The 20,336-nt window shown below is 40.6% G+C and overlaps 2 protein-coding genes across 4 annotated transcripts in view; one reads left to right on the forward strand and one right to left on the reverse strand.

The window, feature by feature from the left end:
• Positions 1-13,725, forward strand: LOC131458226 (uncharacterized). Its single transcript, XM_058627116.1, has 3 exons — positions 1-60; positions 5,085-5,247; positions 6,160-13,725. Exons 2-3 carry the CDS (start codon positions 5,172-5,174, stop codon positions 9,855-9,857), a joined length of 3,774 nt encoding a protein of 1,257 aa, XP_058483099.1. The 5' UTR covers positions 1-60; positions 5,085-5,171; the 3' UTR covers positions 9,858-13,725.
• The window catches only part of slc39a6 (solute carrier family 39 member 6), a 17,194-nt gene continuing 8,686 nt past the window's right edge, over positions 11,829-20,336 (reverse strand). For all 3 annotated transcript variants that reach the window (XM_058627216.1, XM_058627225.1, XM_058627236.1), the window contains 9 exons: positions 19,458-19,602; positions 19,235-19,336; positions 18,959-19,128; positions 18,668-18,862; positions 18,469-18,544; positions 17,851-18,264; positions 16,952-17,032; positions 16,661-16,851; positions 11,829-14,403 (listed from right to left, as the gene is read on the reverse strand). In XM_058627216.1, coding sequence (XP_058483199.1) covers positions 14,251-14,403; positions 16,661-16,851; positions 16,952-17,032; positions 17,851-18,264; positions 18,469-18,544; positions 18,668-18,862; positions 18,959-19,128; positions 19,235-19,336; positions 19,458-19,602 — 1,527 coding nt within the window. In that variant the 3' untranslated portion in view covers positions 11,829-14,250. The remainder of the gene's footprint in view (positions 14,404-16,660; positions 16,852-16,951; positions 17,033-17,850; positions 18,265-18,468; positions 18,545-18,667; positions 18,863-18,958; positions 19,129-19,234; positions 19,337-19,457; positions 19,603-20,336) is intronic.

The raw sequence follows: 20,336 nt of genomic DNA on the forward strand, positions 1-20,336 counted from the left end.
TTGTGCATCAGAGGATCACACACACACACACACACACTCTCTGTGTCTCTGCTCCTGTGGGTAAGTCTCTTCACACACACACTCTCACACTGACTCTCTCACACACACACTCTGTGTATCTGCTCCTGTGCGTAAGTCTTTTCACACACAAAATGTTTTTTTTTTATTAATGACTGCATTTTTATTTCTTTAACATTTTGATATTCATTGTTTTTTACTGTTGACATGTGTTCATGTTTTATTTAAAGTGTTAGTTTCTCATTATTATATTATTATTATAATTTTATTATTATAATCATCATTGCTGTTGTATATACTAAGTTAAATATAATCAAACACACATTATATAACATTAAGATGAATAATAAACAAATAATTTATTATAATGCTAATATGCTAAACTATGATGTTACAGATTAGCATGTTAGCAGGTCTAGTCATTTCCATCCAACTGAGTATAATGTTAGCATGCTAACATTCTAAACTATGATGATACAGATTAGCATGTTAGCAGGTCTAGTCATTTCCATCCAACTGAGTATAATGTTAGCATGCTAACATTCTAAACTATGATGTTACAGATTAGCATGTTAGCAGGTCTAGTCATTTCCATCCAACTCAGTATAATGTTAGCATGCTAACATTCTAAATTATGATGTTACAGATTAGCATGTTAGCAGGTATAGTCATTTCCATCCAACTCAGTATAATGTTAGTATGCTAATCTATGATGTTAGAGATTAGCATGTTACCAGGTCTAGTAATTTCCATCCATCTCAGTATAATGTTAGCATGCTAACATGCTAAACTATGATGTAAACATTAGCATTTTTGCAGGTCTAGTCATTTCCATCCAACTCAGTATAATGTTAGCATGCTAACATGCAAACTATGATGTTACAGATTAGCAGGTCAAGTCATTTCCATCCAACTCAGTATGTTAGCATGCTAACATATTAAACTATGGCTGTTTCTCAATACTCAAGTAAGCAAGTATGTACTTTTCTTACTTGGGAAGTATATACTTGCTGGGAGTACACTGGGAGTATACACTTGCCAAGTACGGGAGTACACAAGTATGTGGCTGTTTTTCAATACTCAAGTATGCAAGTATGTATGTATTGTTCTGCTGTTTGAATGGTGGCTGGCGCCAAGTGCTGCAGCCTCATTACCGCCACCTACAGTGTTGATAAATGAACATATGAAATACTTTTAATAAATGCATTTATATGTTGTTATAATTTTCTCATTTTAAATATTTAACTGAGCCAGCGGATCATTTCGTCAGGACAGGCCGAGGTAACGCTGCTCTGTGCCGGGCACAGTGAGCGCCGAGCGTCCGCAGAGGCGGAGCTGATCACCTCCGACAAACGTCGCTGCCAAACTATAAATACGTCATATCTTCATACATAAACCACATGTTTGAATTCTAAATTACTAATTTCTCGCCTCAAATTATGTTAAAACTTTGTTCCGGGACACAGAAAAATATTTATTTCAGATTTCTATTTCTATTATCTGCTGCTATGCTAATGTATTCTGGGATACATTGCCATCCCAAGTACGTTTAAGTCACCTCTGATGCATACTTGGTAAAAATGGGGGGAGCGAGAACACTTCCGGGTTTGAGAACCGTCCTCGCTGTTCGCTTACTTGAGAATTGGAACAGCACTTGAACTGAGGCTGATGACATTTCACAAGTACGGGAGTACGCAAGTACGCACAAGTATGGATATTGAGAAACGGCCTCAGATGAAACATTAGCATGTTAGCAGGTGTAGTCATTTCCATCAAACTTAGTTTGTTTGCATGCTAAACTATGATGTTACAGATCAGCATATTAGGAGGTCTAGTCATGTCCATCCAACTTAGTTTGTTTGCATGCTAACATGTTAAACTTTGATGATAAATATTAGCATGTTAGCAAGTCTAGTCATTTCCATCAGATTTGGTTGCTAATCATAAGTTATGATGCTAAGGTTAGTATGTTAGCAGGTCTAGTCATTCCCATCACATTCAGTGTATTATTAGCATGCTTACATGCTAAACTATGATGTAAACATTAGCATGTTACCAGATCTAGCCATTCCCATTCAAGTCAATATAATGTTAGCATGCTAACATGCAAACTATGATGTAAACATTACATTACATGTCATTTAGCAGACGCTTTTGTCAAAAGCGACTTACGATAAGTGCATTTTAACATTTGGGTACAAGCAGGAGCTAGAAGTAAGTAAGTGCTTTAAGTAGCCAAACTATAAAGTTCTAGTCATAAGTGCGATGTATAAGTAAGTGATGTTTTTTTTTTCCGTCGTCATCGCCTTAGTCGAGGTAGAGTCGAAAGAGATGTGTTTTTAGTTGGCGGTTGAAGATGTGTAGGCTTTCTGCTGTCCGGATGTCGATGGGGACCTCGTTCCACCATTTGGGAGTTAAGACAGCGAACAGTCGTGAGTTCAACGAATACCTCTGCGATCCTCTCAGTGAGGGGGTGGCAAGCCGGTTTGCCGATGCAGAGCAGAGTGGGCAGGCTGGGGTGTAGGTTTTGATCATGTCCTGGATGTAGGCTGGACCGGATCCATTTGTATCATGGAACTCAAGCGCTAGAGTCTTGAAGCGGATGCGAGCAGCTACTGGAAGCCAGTGAAAGGAGCGGAGACAAGCAGAGATCCGTTCTGTTACGTTTGTTTCAGAGCGGGGGAAAGAGAGAATAAGTTGGGTGTCGTCGGCATAGCTGTGATAGGAAAAACCATGAGAGTGAATGACAGATCCAAGAGAGTTGGTGTACAGAGAGAAGAGGAGAGGGCCCAGGACAGAACCCTGAGGGACCCCAGTAGTTAGAGGACAAGGTTCCGACACAGATCCTCTTCAGGTTACTCTGTATGTTTGGTCTTGAAGATAGGATGAGAGTAGGGTAAGTGTAGAAGTAAGGATCTGGTGGTTAACTGTGTCAAACACTGCAGAAAAGAGGATGAGGATGAGCACAGAGGAGAGAGAGGCAGCCCTGGCAGTGTGGAGTTGCTCAGTGACAGCAAGAAGTGCAGTTTCGGTCGAGTGACCTGCCTTAAAACCAGACTGATAAGGATTGAGAAGGTTGTTCCGGTGAAGGTAGGATTTTTTGAAGTAGTTGACAAAGTGAATTGGTTGAAGGTAGGAGGGGGAGTGGGGGGGTCAAGGAGGTTAGAGAAGATCGAGAAAAGTTTTTTGGGAGAGAAAAAGTAAAAGTAAAAGAAGTAAATAACAAGACAAGACAAAACCTTCACCTTAACTAAACAGAGTCAAAAGTCAAAGAACCCAGGAACAAAAGGGACAAAATTAAATAAATAAATACACCATTAAATCATTAATTAAATGTGTAATTAATTAAATGTGTCTTTAAATAATTAATTAATTAATTAATTAATTAAATGTTTTATTAAATAATTAATTAAATGTTTTATTAAAAAATGTAATGTGTCTTTAATTATTTAAATGTGTCATTAAATACATTTAATTAATTAAAGACACATTTAATTAATTAATGACACATATAATTATTTTATGGTCCGTGTTGGAGTGGATCATTAATTTATTTTATCTGTCAAACTCGCCCATCAAAGTCAGAGGGCGGAGCTAACGCTGATCGAGTCTGATTCATTGCTTTGGTCTGAAATGGCATGGCTGCCATGTATCACAGCATAGCAGCAGAGAAAAGAAATATAAACCTGAAATAAATATTTTTCTGAGTCCCCGAGCGCAGTTTTAAATCATTTGAAATTAGTCATTTAGAATTCAAAAATGTGGTTTGTGTATTAAGATATGATTTATTATATATAGTTGGGCAGCAACGGTATCGGAGGTGATCAGCTTCGCCTCAGCGGACGCTCGGTGATTAGTGTCCGACGGAGAGCAGCGTTACCTCGGCCTGTCCTGATGAAGTGTCTGAGCCAGCAGATCACAGCAGTGTCCGCTGAGGCGAAGTTGATCACCTCATAGGCGCCGATCCCGTGGGTGCTCTGGTGCTCGAGTTTGTATAGCCGGTTCAGTGTCACAGCACCGTAGACAGCGCTATTTGTGTGTGTGTGTACAGGTGCAGCACAATCGATAGACAGAGATCGTGTTACTCATTTTAATCTTGTAAATAAAACTTTTGGCCCAAATTAAATTTTCCTTCTATTGACGTAAACAACGTGAAGTGAAGAGAGAGAGACGAGTGGCGGCTCCTTCCCGACCCAGGACCTTCTCTCTCCCTCTGCCCCGCCGGAGTAGAACAGCACCCTCTCGGGTCCCAAGTCCATCAAAATAGGCTATATAGCATGAACTAGAAAACAAAGAAATTCTTTGTAAAAATCAGATGTTCAGAAGCAGTGAGCACGCCACCCCTATATAGTCAGAATTATATGATATTTATATGATGGTATTTATATAATTTGGGCACCCACAGGCAAAAATCTGAGCCTATGCCTCCGATACTATCGCTGCCAAACTATATTAATACACAAACCACATTTTTTTATTCTAAATTTCTCGCCTCAAATGATCTTAAAACTGCGCTCGGGGACTCAGAAAAATATTTATTTCAGGTTTATATTACATTTCTCTGCTGCTATGCTGTGATACATGGCAGCCATGCCATTTCAGACCAAAGCAATGAATCAGACTCGATCAGCGTTAGCTCCGCCCTCTGACTTTGATGGGCGAGTTTGACAGATAAAATACATTAATGATCCACTGTAACACGGACCATGAAATCATTAAATGTGTCATTAATGAATTAAATGTGTCTTTAATTAAATGTATTTAATGACACATTTAATTATTTAATGACACATTTAATTATTCAATGACACATTTAATGAATGATTTAATGGTGTATTTATTTATTTAATTTTGTCCTTTTTGGTCCCACATAGTCCTGTGAGATACACAGAAAGTCCAAATGCACACATTAGCATGTTAGCAGGTCAAAGCCTGGTGGGCTTTGAAGGAATTGCACATGGGCTGTAGCAGGTCATTATAAACAAGTCTTAACAAGTCTTGTTTTTTTTTTACTACTGAAACTGAAACCTGAAATAGAAACAAACAAGCTTACATTTGTATTTCAGCGGCTGAAAAAACAAGTGACTCACAGTCAGGACAAAGAGGCGGAGCCTGAAGACAGCACAGAGGCGGAGCCTGAAGACAGCACAGCGATGGAGGTGGCAGCGCTCGGTCGGCCGTTTAGTCTGGGGATGCTTTACGACTGTCGCAAGGATATCCTCGTCCCAGGTTAGAATTCACGTATTAAACAGTGACACAATCCCGATGTTTTGTCAGGTCGAACAGAGGACATCACTTAATATTAATATGAAAATAAATGTTTTCATTGATATATTAATGACATATATATTAATAACTAAATTGCAGATTTTTTGGTAAAAAGAGAACGATGCATTTTTATGTTTGTTGTTTTTTTCTGTATTTTTACATTTAAGAATGCCGAGTCTGCATTTCCGACTGATTTGTTTCTTTTATATTCGCCTTTTATCTACAATTATTATATGATATTATATAAATAATATTATTATTATAACCATTATTACATTTTTGGGGTATTTTTCCCTGTATATTTCTACGTTTATTTAAATGTCTCCTCATTCATTCGACATCTTCATACGTATACGTCTGTATTTCTACATTTAGTCTGTTTCAACATCAATCTATTGATTTCTAGAAAGACCATCTTAGGTCAAAAAAGATGATTTAAATGTTTATATATAAAAACATGTTTTTTAGTTGTTACATTAAATGTTCTGTGTATATATATATATATATATATACATATATATATACATATATAAAATATATATATATACTACTGTACACACACACATACACACTGCATGTTAAAGTGATCTTAATTTATCCAAAAGTTATACTTACATTTTTATACATGAATACATAATTGTAGAAAGGTGTATATAAAATATTATGATTCAGATATGACAGTAATGTTTGTTTTTTATTATTTAGGGTTAACCACTTAAAAAATGCTTTGGAAGAACATCATTTACAATTACAATAATTTGGTCATTTCATTTTAGACTTAAGGTAAAGGTCAGATATGAGTTTTTTTGCTGCTTATTTTCTTTCATACAGTGAAAGACTGTTTGGAATGATGCGTCTCTGTTGTCTCGGCAGGAAAGACACTGTGGAACATCAGCGACCTGGAAAAAGACACACGAGCCAGAGAAAAACCCAGCAGTGAATTTGAGATTGTTGCATCTGAATCGATCGAGGACAAATCTTCATCTCTGAAGGTTGAAGCTTCTCTGAAGGCCAGTTTCTTGGGTGGACTGGTAGAAGTGAACGGATCGGCCAAATACCTGAATGATCAGAGGACGTCCAAAAAGCAGGCCAGGGTCACTCTGAAGTATGAAACCACCACAAAGTTCGAGGAACTGTCGATGAGTCATCTCAGTAGAGACAACGTGAAGTTCCCGTACGTGTTTGATGAAGGCATAGCCACACATGTGGTCACAGCTATTCTCTATGGAGCACAAGCCTTCTTTGTGTTTGACCGCGAGGTGTCGGAAAAGGAAGATCATCAAGACATCCAGGGGAACCTGAAAGTAATGATCAAGAGGATCCCATGCCTTGCTATCGAGGGCGAAGGTTCTCTAAAAATGGAAGATAAAGACAAGGCCCATGTTGACAAATTCTCCTGTAAATTTTACGGAGACTTTTCTCTCCGTAACAATCCTGTGTCTTTCCAGGATGCTGTTCACGTCTACCAAAGCCTGCCGACATTGCTGGGACCCAACAGAGAAAACGTCGTACCAGTGAAGGTCTGGTTGTTGCCTCTGACAAATTTAGATTCTAATGCTGCAAAGATTGTCCGTCAGATAAGTGTAGGGTTAGTTCAGGAAGCACAGAGTGTCCTGGAGGACTTCAGCGAGATTGAAATGAAGTGCAACGATGCTATGAGGACAACAACCGCACAGCAGTTCCCACAGATTGGCAAAAAACTTAGAAGTTTTAAAGAAATGTGCACAGTGTTCAAGCTGGATTTCCAGCGAACCCTATCAGAGAAACTTCCATCAATACGAGGGGGAGGGGAAGAGGAGTCGGCGCTCACAGAGGTTCTGATGAAGAGACAATCTTCTCCGTTCAACAGCAAAAACCTGGATGAGTGGATGAACTGCAAAGAGAGGGAAATCAGCATTTTAAAATCTTTTACCAACATTTTGAAAAACACAGAGATCGTTTCATCTCAGAGCAAACTTCATGAGGCAATTCTCAGTGCAGAAAACACGGTGTGTTTAGTTTTCACCTCTCTGGAAAGTGTTGAACCTTATCTCTCAGCTTTGTCAAACTACAACCAAAAAAACACCAAACTCAACGACCTCCAAGATCCACTTACCTATGATGTGGAGAAGGAGCAATGGTACCTTTCAGACGGAGTCTTAGATACAATGAGGAAGAAAGTAACGCTTGTCAGTGACTTTGCTGAAGCCAACAAGGAGAACAAGAACATTAAGTTCCTGACAGTGGGTTTGACAAATAAGAACCTGAAAGGTTCCAGCATCTACCTTTATAAAGATGGTTCTCCTGAAGACAAGAACTTTCAACCACCTTCAAAACCTGAAACTGTGAGAGTGAGTGACATAAACCACAACAGTGTGACGCTGAAGATCTCTCCACCCAGATTTGGAGCAGAGAACATCACCTCCTACTCTGTTGATTGTTGTGTCAGTGGAGAGGATGGATGGAAACAAAAGATGGCACCAAAGGCTGAGGAGGTCACAGTGAGCAATCTGAGTCCCAACACCGAGTATGTGCTCAGATGCAGAGCAGTCACCTCAGTAGGTATCGGGCCGGTCAGTGAGGTCACTGGTTCTGTTAAGACGTTGCCCTGCAGTCCACCTGGAAAACCTCAAGTTGATCCAAACTCCAGTGAGATATTAGTGAGCTGGCAGAAACCTGCAGAGCTCGGACAAGACATGCAGGTTCTGAGCTACATCGTAGAATACGCCAAAAAAGAAGATCTCCAGTGGAACCACACGTGGTCAGGAGCTGAGAAGGCAATCATTTCAGGGCTTCAGTCCGAGACAGAGTACGTTGTCAGGGTCATATGTGACTGTGGTGGAGATGGCAAAAGCAAAGAAAGCATCCCTGTTAATGTCCGCACAACAATGCGCAAATTTGATCGCCTCGCGGAATACCTCAAACACAAAAGCAAGATATTGGAGTCCAACTCTCCCTCTCTTTACAAACTGCCACTGACAGAGGAAGACATGGACATAGAGGGATGCCGAAGATTTAACTTTGGCAAAGAAACCATGAGGCAGAATCGTACCATCATGCTCCTGGGAGCGACCGGATCAGGAAAATCCACACTCATCAATGGAATCATCAACTACATTGTTGGTGTAGAGTGGAAGGATGATTTCAGATTTAAATTGGTTGTCGAGGATCAGTCCAGATCACAGGCTGAAAGTCAGACCTCGGAAGTCTCAGTCTACAAAGTGAACTATCAAGAGGGTTTTAAGATCCCGTATTCTCTGACCATGGTGGACACTCCAGGTTTTGGAGACACAAGAGGAATAGGACGAGATAAGGACATAACAGAACAAGTCAGGAAGCTCTTCACCTCGGCAGAGGGAGTCAAAGAGATCGACGCCGTGTGTTTCGTTACTCAGGCCTCTCTTGCAAGACTGACGGCAACACAGCGCTACGTGTTCGATTCCGTGCTCTCCATTTTTGGCAAAGATGTGGCAGAGAACATTGAGATGCTGGTGACTTTCGCAGATGGAAAGCAGCCGCCAGTTCTAGAAGCAATCAACATCTCTGGACTGCCCTGTCCCAAAAATGACTTGGGGCTTCCAGTTCACTTCAAGTTCAACAACTCTGCACTGTTTGCAGACAACAGGTGCCTCAGAGGCGAGACCTGTGATGAAGACTCGGACGATGACGATGACAACTTTGACGAAATGTTTTGGAAAATGGGAGCCAAAAGTATGGAACGGTTCTTTACTGCTTTGGGCAAAATAACAACCAGAAGCTTGCAAATGACCCAAGAGGTTCTGAAAGAGCGAAAGCGGCTGGAAACAGCGGTTGAAGGTTTACAGCCGCAAGTGAAAGCTGGACTAGCAAAACTCGAGCAAATCAGGACAACAAAAGAAAAGATCAAAGACCAGGAAACAACCATGAGCTCAAATGAAAATTTTCAGATTGAGGTGGAAATTATCAAACCAGTCAAAGAAGAACTGACCAAGAGCGGAGAGTTCATCACAAACTGTCAGAAGTGTTCAATAACATGTCACTACCCATGTGGCATAGCAGAGGATTCTAAAAAAGATCGCTGTACGGCGATGGATCAGACCGGGATGTGCATGGTCTGCCCCGGAAAATGCATTTGGAGTGTTCACTTCAACCAGAGGTACAGGTGGGAGTACGTTAAAGTGACGGAGAAGAAGACACTGAAGGAGATCAAAGAGAAGTACGAGCAAGCGTCGCATGAAAAGATAACCACTCAGAAACTGATCGAGAGGCAAGAGGAAGAGATCGTCGGCCTCCAAGACATGATTATAGCTCTCGTTGAACAGTCGGCTTCCTCCATAAATCGTCTTCAAGAGATTGCACTGAAGCCCAACCCCCTGACCATCCCGGAGTACATCGACATGCTGATAGATGGAGAAATGACCGAGGCCAAGGAAGGTTACCAGGCTCGAGTCCACTCTCTGGAGTCCATGAGGGAAAGGGCAGAGATCATCTCCAAGGTGGCCAGAGGAGAGCAGCTGAACAAAAGCGATGAGCAGTTGTCTCAGGATCGGCAACAGAGGAAAGAAAAGGTCGGTTTCTTTAAGAAAATGGGAAACTATTTGGGATTTTCTTAGGAAAAATCTTCACAAGCAGCTGCTACAGTGATGATCAGTACCATTTGAAATACTGCTGACTCATGCTAACATTTAGATTTATTATTAGATGTGTGTCAATAATCTCTAAACACTTTTTTTTTTAAGCCACAAACGCAAATAAAATATCGATTTAATCATTGAAAAGAAATTAAAATACACTTTTGCAATGATAGGAATTTTGTTTGCTACGCCTCTTGCCTTTGCGGAAATGTCTCCGATACTGCCGAAAATGTGGGCATCGGTATCGGCGAGGACTGTAGTCCATGCACCGATTCCGCAAGTTGCAATTCCAATGTATTAGAGCTCCGTTAGCTCTGACATGGTTCTTCTTCGCCGCTCTTGAAACAGCTGCACTGTGCTGTTTTAGAGGCGTGAAGAAGAACTGATCACCTGACACCTGTAGACAAGGAGCTAACGTTAGCTCATCATGTCGGCGGTTTGGCAGTATTAACCAGTTAGCTCCGTTAGCGTTGTTAGCTGCGCTAGCTCCGTTAGCGTGCCTACAGTCAAACTGGAGCGGACGTTTATTAAACGTAAAGAGCAGCACTACAGCTAACCAGCGTACCTGTGTCCTGGGTATGTATGTCTCTGTTTTTAAAGTTTAGCGTTACTTCAGAGACTCATTTTAACAATCTGGAGTCATGTAAAAATGATGTCACGCGTGTCCTTTCCCGGTCAGTCGTCATGGAAACATGAAGCTCTGCCAGTGCTGCGGTGTTTGGACCAGAGTCAAAACAAACGTACAAGCTGAAAAACGAAATATCATATCACTGGTAAAAATAAATGGTTTCCATTTGCTGTTTTCGTTCATGTTTTACAGAGGGTTTAACCTGAGCCAAACCTTACCACCATTGATATTCATATCACAGTCATGCAGGCGTAGTATGATATATTTTCTTTTATAACACACTGGTATCGGTATCGGTACTCTGTATCGGCCGATACCCACAGCACAAGTATCAGAATCGGTATCGGGAGGGAAAAAATGGTATCGGAACATCTCTAGACGAGGTCCAGTCCATCAATCAGCAGGCAGCTTCCTAAGCCCCGCCCACAGTCAGAATCACAAACAGAAAAGCCCGGCACAAAGAAAGAGTGAGGGAGTGCAAATGCTTTATCCTGTTTGCAATATCATTCTGATAATTTGAGCAGAAAAATTAGGAAGTTTAATGATTGATGAAGTCATTTTTTTTTTTTTATTCTACCACTACATGCTAACACTAGCATTGTTCTGTTAGCATTGCAGGAAAATCCCAAACTTCTTGGGTTTGGTTTGTAATTTTGTCATCTTTCTTTTTTTTTTTTTTTTAAATGATAGAAAATCCACACGTTTGTGAAGTTTGAGAAAATATCCTGTTTGTTTTTATTAATTTTTTGTCTCAACATTTGAATAAGTCTTAAAATCTTGATGTCATAAATAAATTCACTCCACTTTTTCTTTCTTTTTGTGAGATTTAAATAAAACACTCACATGGACGGATCCATATTATTACTATAATCAATTTTTTTAATTAATAACATTACATTAAAAAAGGATGTTCATGTTCTATAACTTTAAATTGTTTTGACTTTAACTAAAAGTATTTTACTATATTCTTATTGAAGTTACAGATTAAATTAAATCAAATAGGACTTTAAATAATAAAACCACAAAGAAAAAGGAAACAATAAGTATTTATTCTTTCTTAAAATGCACATTTTGTTATTTAATTTTGTAATATTCCTTCAAATTAAAATACACCTTTTATTTAATTGAGTTATTCTTTGAAAAATAAAATGCACCTTTAATGTTGTTAAATTTTGTGATTATTCTTTCAAAATAAAATACACATGTTTATGTTAGCAGTAATTTTTGACTATTATTTCAAAATGAAATACCCATTTGTTAGCTTTAATTATTGAATTATTCTTTCAAAATAAAATAGTCATACGAAAAATAAACGTCAAGTGTGAGTGGAGAGAAAAAGAGCAGCAGCTTTATTTTCATGGAGTTCATGTATTCAGGAATGTTGTGAAGGACAGACAACAGAAGACGGCCGACAGAAGCCAAACATTCAGAGAAACAAAATTAAAAAAGTAAAATCAATAACTTGAAAAAAAACACATTTGCGTTGAAGTTTTTCTTAAGAATTTGTTTCTGTAAAAAACAACATAGAAATCACAACAGCATGATGAAACATTTATCGCAATATTTTCTCTTTTTTCCCTGATAAACATGTAACAGATTTGACCTTTTTTTGTTGTTGCATCTAAAGTGTAAATGTTTCCATGACAACAGTTTCAACTCACGGCAATGAAGTCACACAACATGTTTAAAGCTGCAGTCAGTGATTTTCCTCCATTTTTACCGATCGGCTGTTCACTCTGCGACAAGTCTGTTATTCAAAGTTCTTACGCAAAAGTTAATGTCTCGAGTGTTGGAACATCCGAGGCAATATCGGTAGGTAGTTAGCTTAGCATTAGACACACGGTTTACGCAACAAGATTACATAAAACAAGAACGAAAAAAAGAGTGGATGGATGCTAGCTTAATAAAGCGTCTTAATAAAGTTACGATAAAGTTACGACATTCTTTTAAGGTACAGTTATTGATGTGTTAGGAAGAAGAGGGTGGGGCAGGAAGTGAAACTACCTGGAAACATTGGAAAACATGCGTTACTATCGCATTTTTTTACTATGAAGGTAGTTAGCTTAGCATTAGTTTACTTGAGTAACGCAAATTAACACAAAGATCCAGTTACATTTACATCAAGATAAATGTACGATGTTCACTTCACAATATTCCACCTTGGGCAGAATTTTTTTTTTTTTTTTTTTGTTTAAGTTAGTTAGCTTAGCATTAGGCACGCAAGTGCACGTCGTGTTCACATCGGTAACATTAGGGGATGTGAAGAAGCTAAATTCACAAGGTTTTAAATTCTTTAAAAATTTTGCGTGAATTTCGTAAAAGCCACTTGAGGCGGAAATTCGAAACAAGAGAAACGCGGCAGTGACAGACATGATGAGATCACTGACTTCAGCTTTAATGAGACAAATGACAATTAATAAAATATTTAGCGCAGAGTCTTGACGTGATCTGATTAACACTTTTTTCTTTAACAGAATATGCCCCGCCCACACACAAAACCCCAAACATGTATAATAATAAGGTACATGTAACATACAGAGAGGGGCCCATGTCCGCGTGAACTTTGACCTAAACGTGACATGAAACTGTTGACAAAGCATTAGTTAGCGCTGAGCTGCCGACTCAAGAAAAAAGCAATACTTGCGGAGCTTTAAAGGAATAGTTTGCAAATTATGTGGGGGGTTTTATGAGATCCTGACACAGAAACAAAGGAAAAGACGTAAAATCTATGTCAGTCTACGATATCTTACCATTCAATCTCCCACACCAAATCTCATAGAGAAAATCAGTGTACAATCTTAGCTCACAGGGACACAGGAGCTGCTGGTCCTCTGCTGCCTCGTGTGGTCACTTTCTGTCACTGAAGTCAATCTGAAAGCCGAATTGACAAAAGAAGACATTTGAACTTAGTGATGGAGGCAGCAGTGGATCAACAACTCCTGTGTGTGTGTGATGTTAAAATCACTGATTTTCTCGAGACTTTGGTGTGGGAGAGTGAGTGGTTTACAAACTTCAGTTTCCTGTTGGAAAAGTCTGTCTCACAGTGAGATAAAGACGTGATCATGTGACGTAGAAATCGATGACTATGATTAAGTGCCTAAAATCTGTGTTTCCTTGTGTCTCCAGGCATCATATGTTGTGCATTGTCCTTTAAGGCCAAACTAACTTTATAAAAATCTATCTGTAACAAAAAGTGTTAATAAAACTCATAATAATTAACTTTCCCTAACATTTCTCATGTGTTTCACAGTTGCTTCACGTGTGTGTGAATGTCACCGTGTATTTATACACGTTACTAAATCCTTGCAATATCGTGTCTTGTAAACGTCTTTGATCAAGGTAGAATTTTAAAAACTGAAGGGATTGATGCAATCTTTTTGAAATGTATGAGAATTACATCACTGGAGTTATAATCCTAAACAGAGGATAATGAGAGAAAAGTACAGATACTTTTAGCTTTGACATAAATCTGGAAAATAAAATATTACAAACTGAATTTCTAGGATTCTAAGACCTAAACTGTGTTTGATTTTTATATCATTTAATTACGATCAAGGAAAACGCACCATTCGATGAGTGACAGGAGCATGGATCGGGTTTCAGAATCTGTCGTACACGACGCTGAACATAATTGGGTAATCCTTAATCTTTTCACACGCCTACCACGACTTAACTTCAAGTTTGGGGGAAAAAAACAAGTGACCTAAAGAAAAACACGCCAAACTCCGCCCCTGCCCCTCCCCCTCAGTATCCCAGGTCCAGCTGGATTTTGTGCTCAAAGATGGCAATGAGCAGCATGATGCAGAAGCCCAGCAGGATGCCGGCATTCTGCAGCAGGAAGAAGCCGCAGTGACTGAAGCCGTGGTCGCCAGCATCGTTATGTAACATCTCTGGAACCTGGAAACACAAAGACCACAGAGGATTAGGGCCCTGGGAGAAAAGTCTGAATTCTGAGATTACATTCAAAGTCAGAATTTTGAGGGAAAAGAACTCGGAATTCTGAGATTAAAGTACATTTTGAGAAGAGTCGAAATTCTGAGATTAAATTCAAAATCAGAATTCTGAGATTAAAGTCAACATTCTGAGGAAATAGTCAGAACTCTGAGATTAAAGCCAGAAAGTCGAAATCCTTAAATTAAAGCCAGAAATTCGGAATTCTGAGAGAAAAAGCCAGAATTGTGAGATTTAAGTCAAGAAGTCTGGATTCTGAGGAAAAGTCTGAATTCTGAGATTACTGTAAAATCAGAAAGTTGTAATGCTGAGGAAAAAAGTGTGAATTTTGAGATTAAAGTCAAGAAGTCGAAATTCTGAAAAAAAGTCAAAGTATAGTAATTGGGAGAATTCATGTCATTTTATTTTTTCACTTCAGACTTTTTTTTAATGTGGCACTAATACACTATTAAGGGAATTTTCATGGTTGGGTCTCGTATCTGCAGTTACACAGAACTTCCTGTTTCATGGCGAAGAATGTGAAGACAGTTTAGCCTACAAAATTTCAACTTCTTGTTGAGTAAATGTGCCAAAAATGACTTATTATAATGAAATAAATAAAATACAGTTTTAGTTTTATATTATCTTTCATTTTAGTATTTATTCCTACAAAATAGAAGTGTATATTATCTTTCATTTTAGTAGTTATTTCTACAAAATATGTTTTTATGTCATCTTTCACTTTATTTATTTCTACAAAATAAAACATGAGCAGCCGGCAACACTGTCAAAAACACAGGAAGTGACTTCATGTTCTTCCTCCACAAGTGTGAGCTTTACAGAGTGCAGTGCAGGAACATGGCCACAAGAGGTTAGTGTCACACTCAGAGACTTCACTGTGTTTACCACACAGATGTGTGTGCGTTTCTGCATGTGTGTCTGTGTGTGCCTCTGTGCGTCTGTGTGTGAGTGTGTGTGTCTCTGTCTGTGTATGTGTCTCTGTGTGTGTGCGCGAGTGTGCGTCTATGTTTGTCTGTGTGTGTGTCTGTGTGCCTGCGTGCGTGCGTCATCTGGTCCTGACAGCCGCTTCTCTCAAACACGACAAACTCAAGTAGAATCAGACGTTGGAGACGTTCACCAGCAAGAGCTGAACCAATTAATCACTGAATTAATGTTCAACTCATGTTAGAATCTATTCAATGGTTTGAACGTGGTTTTTTTAATAATAAAAAACAGAACCTTGTTAAAAACTCCCGTAATTTCTGGACTATAAGACGCTGGCTAATTTATGGATTTTCCCGGTTTCACAAACTTCATGCCGTGAAAAAACTGACCACTGTCACATTAGACCAATTGCACAACAAAGTATTTGCAGACACTCGACATCAGTGTAAATCGTACATTTAAGGAGGTGCTCCGTGTTCAGTGTTCAGTGGGAGGCTTGGATGACAAGTGGGGAGAAATCCTTCACTAAAACGGGCTGCATGCAAAGAGCAATTTATGGTCAAGTCTGCCAGTGGATCCTGACAGCGTGGAGCATTGTCAAACAATCCAATATCATCAATAGGTTTGGAAAGGCTGGACTGCTGCGTGTTGAAGAAGAACCGTAGTTACCAAGGCAAGACACAGGCGCCACAAAACAAAATAAATAACGGCCGTCTAACACAGTGCTCAGCTGCAGACACCACGCAACGGTGAGATGACACGACGACTGATTGGCCCAGTGGCCTGTCTGTCAAGAATACCTGGCTCAATGGCCCTATGAGAGGCTACAGACGCCCAGGAGTTGCAAAAATTGCAGATCTACAAGCTTACAACTCGCAAGTTGCAATGTGATGTGATGAGATCTGCTATTTTCACAGTTTTTGATCATTTCAACCTATAATGAAATCTCCCAAATCAGGTCAACATGCAGATTTTTAGTGTCCACAGTCCAATTTGGTTCATGAAGGACATTGATCTAACAACTTGAATGATATATGCTATATATGTATGCTTTACATATTTTTTTTGTACTTTCAACAGTTTCACATTATATACAATAGTTAAAATTAATAAAACCCTGATTAACTACTGTTAAATTTAAACATCTACACATTATATGCAGATATATTGTCAATAGGTACATTATGTTGAGCTGTACTGTCTGTTCTAAAATAAAATTCTGTTAAAAGTGTTCAGTGGTGTGCGTTCAGTGGCAAGTTCAGGTGCAGACGTCACTCACCATGTCCACCAGAGCCACATACATGAAGAGTCCAGCTGTGAGTGCAAATATCCACATGGAGATGTTTGCGGCGTAGTGTCCGATCAGGATACCGGTAATCATGCCCAGGAACGCCATCATGGCCGACAGCACATTGTACAGGATGGCCTGACGCACCGTCATGCCGGCCTTCAGCAGCACCGCAAAGTCACCTGGGAAAATTCAAAAGTTCAAGTCGTCGAGAGCTAAAACTCAACGGAATATTAGCGTGGGAGGGGACGGGTGTGAGAGGTCAAAGGTCAGAGGTCTTACCTAACTCATGAGGCAGCTCGTGACAGAAGACGGCCACGGACGTGCTGAGGCCGCTGGACAGACCCTCTGTGAACGCCGCCCCTGCACCACAATACCACTGCGTCACTCGCACAGTTGAAAAACAGAAACATACAAACAACCAAGAAATCAAGACACCGACGTGTAGGTCGCCACCATGTGGCCATGCCGGTATTACAGCTCGCCTGATATTTGTTGTCAACGTTGCCGAGTGATGAAAACTGAACATTTAAATGTTTTTAAAACTCTCTGGTGAATTTAAAAATAGATGCAGTAACTAGTGCTGTCAGTTAAAGAGGTTATTAACGGTGTAACGCAAAACCATTAACGGCATCAATTTTTTTATCCCAAGATCAACCTTCTTTTTGGCTGAGCATACTTTGTAGTTTTTTCACATGCTGTTGCAACAACTAGTAACATTAGAAAAACTACAACACCACACCGGCTCGAGCTAGACCGGAAACAAAACAGGCACGGTGAATATAAAAAACATTGGCACAAAGCAAGCTGATCCACTTTTCTATGTTCTTCAGAGCATTAAAAAAATTAAAAAATAATGGGACAAAAAGAAATCAATAGACATTTAGAATAGATAAAAATGTGCGATTAATTGCAAGTTAACTATGACATTAATGCGATTAAATATTTTAGTCATTTGACAGCACTAGCAGTAATAAATTAATGTATTTTTACACAGTGGTGTCAGTTTAAACGGTTTCTGGTTCTTCGTCCGTCTGCCAAAGGATTTGCGGCTTTACCGCTATCCCATAATGTGCGTAGGTCAGAGCCAGGGTCAGAGTTTACATAGAAGACCGTTTGGTTTTTTATATTTTTCGCTTGTATCAAAAAAACTTCCCGTCTCCATGGTAACGCAGACTCACCGATAGCCAGGCCGTCGCTGAAGTTGTGCAGTCCGTCTCCCATGATGACCATCCAGGCGAGCGCGGCCACACCCGCCTGCTCGAAGTGCTGCTCCGAGTAGGAGTGGGCATGGCTGTGCGGGTGATGGTTCTGTGAGTGATGATGATGCAGGATGTGGTGGTAGTCGTGGTGGTGGTGGTGCATGCTGTCGGCCTGGCCCACCGTGTCATGGAAGTGGGAGTGGCACTTGTTTTCGCAGTCCTCGTCCGTGTAGGTGACGGCGGCGGCAGCGCTGCCCGACGCCCGGCCGTAACCCGGCGACGAGACCACAGCAACCGGCGGCGCCAGCATCACCTGCTCTTCCTCCGCCACGCTGCCGTCATGCAGAGCGCCGGGGTGGTCGCCAAATGTCCCGGCGCCATTTGTCTCCACGTCTGGAAAAAATGCCATGAAAGTGAAATAAACCAGAAACCAGAAGAGACAATGAATCTATTATTAATCCATTCACTGTCAACTTAAATCCAGTTTCTGTCATTTTTCAGCTTCTTAAATGTGGATATTTTCTTCTTTCTTTGTTCCAGAAAATCTTTAAAAGTGAATCATTTTGGTTTGTGGCCATTTTTTCACAAACATCTCACCATCAGGTGCCTTCAGGTCGTTCTCACCCAGTGTCGTCTGCTTCTCCACAGCGTTGTTTTCATACTTCTTCTGGACCTGTGTGACAAGAGATCACGGTGTGGTTTACAAACTTCAGTTTCTTGTCTTGTCTCTTTCTTGTGAGATAAAGACGTCTTTCTCTCACTGTTGGACAGAAAAAAAGCTCCCTGAAGCTCTGACCTTCTGTTTCTTGTCCTTATACATTTTTCCCAGCGTCAGAAAGTGTTCGATGAGAAACATGAAGTAGACTCCACCCAGAGCTGTCACGCCCTTCCACACGGCATCCAGGTCTCCGTCCTCCTCGCCATGGAGATGATGCTCCTCCAAGTTTGTCCCAAAGTCCTCGTTGTGGTGATGATGGTGTCCTCCCTGAGACTGAAGCAGCAGAGACACAAACACGCCGTTATTTAACTGCTCAACAGGAGGAACGCACACAGCAGGAAGTCCCATCCCGCCCCTGTGTCCACTCACGTGTGGGATGAGATGAAGAAAGGCGTCGCCGCTCAGCGTGCCGACTGCCAGCGCCACCAGGAAGCTGAGGAGGAACTTGAAGAAAACTCTGTTCATGAGCGGGATGAGGACGACGCCGAGGAGCGAGAGCAGACTGATGATGGTGATGGAGATGAAGCCACCGATCCACGCTGTAACACACACACACACACACACACACACACACAGAGACACACACACACACACTCAGAAACTTGGTCTAAAATTATACATTTAATCGCAGAATAACAACGTTACCTGTTGCGATGTTCTTTTCCACAGCTGTGCGCTCGCTGTGGTCATGGTCCGGGTGGTTGTGGTCACCATGGTGACCATGAGCGTGTTTGTGATGTTTGCCGTCTAGAGAAGAAAGGAGGGAAACAATTGTCATGCATACACAGAACTTGAAAACTGCTTATTTCTTGTTTGACCAGAGCAAAAAAGCAAAACAACAAAATAATCTTTTTGTTTTTCATCAAACCTTTCAGCGTGTGTGCGTGTATGATGCACGCCCCAGCATCGATCTGGTTGAGGAGGGCAGGGCAAAGGTAGCTGAAGTCTCCGAGGGCCACGCCCACTTCCTGAGACATCCCATGTGAAGAAAGGAGTCTGGAGGCGTTCAGGCACTGGAGGAAAAACAGCTATGTTCTGATTCTGAATTCATAGTAAAACTAGTCAACTCCAGTTTGATACACTTGTTGATTAGAATGAGGTAAAGACACAGAATCTGAGTGACGGTGCCCCCTGCTGCTGAGAACCAGACACAGACTCTCACAGCGAATAAAGTCCGAGATATCTACGTCACATGTTCACGTCTTTATCTCACTGTGAGACAGACTTTTCCAACAGGAAACTGAAGATTGTAATCCACTCACTCTCCCACAACAAAGTCCATAGAGAAAATCCGTGATTTTAACATCACAGCACACAGGAGTTGTTGATCCACTGCTGCCTCATCACTAATGGCGTATTTCCACCGGCTCTACTTACCTCACCTCAGCACGATTAGGTTGCATCTCCACTACAATAAAAAGTATCTACTTAACGTGGGCGGAGTCATCACAGCACGTGTGCGCGAAACTGCGGTGGCTTTGTTTTATACATGACACACACACACAAATGAGTGACTAGCTGCTTTACACCAGACCCCTGTAGTTGTTGGAGATTAACCCAAGTTTTTAGTATTGTTAAGTAGTTTTAACTTATCTACAGTTCATCATTGTACTATTTTTAGTACCTGGTACCAGGTACTATGCTAGTGGAAACGCTACAGCTCAGTCAGATCTGACAATGCGTCAGTTCCTCATACAGACAAATCTTTCTTTAAGAAAGTGGAATGTAGCAACTGTAAACCATGGTT

This window comes from Solea solea, chromosome 1 (genome assembly GCF_958295425.1).
Source record: "Solea solea chromosome 1, fSolSol10.1, whole genome shotgun sequence".
Lineage (NCBI taxonomy): Eukaryota > Metazoa > Chordata > Actinopteri > Pleuronectiformes > Soleidae > Solea > Solea solea.

What these genes read in the sequence shown, in the direction of transcription:
- LOC131458226 (XM_058627116.1), top strand. Translation starts at nt 5,172, where the DNA reads ATGGAGGTGGCAGCGCTCGGTCGGCCGTTTAGTCTGGGGATGCTTTAC. An exon ending in CAAGGATATCCTCGTCCCAG is followed by an intron (nt 5,248 to 6,159) that starts GTTAGAATTCAC and finishes TTGTCTCGGCAG; the next exon opens with GAAAGACACTGTGGAACATC.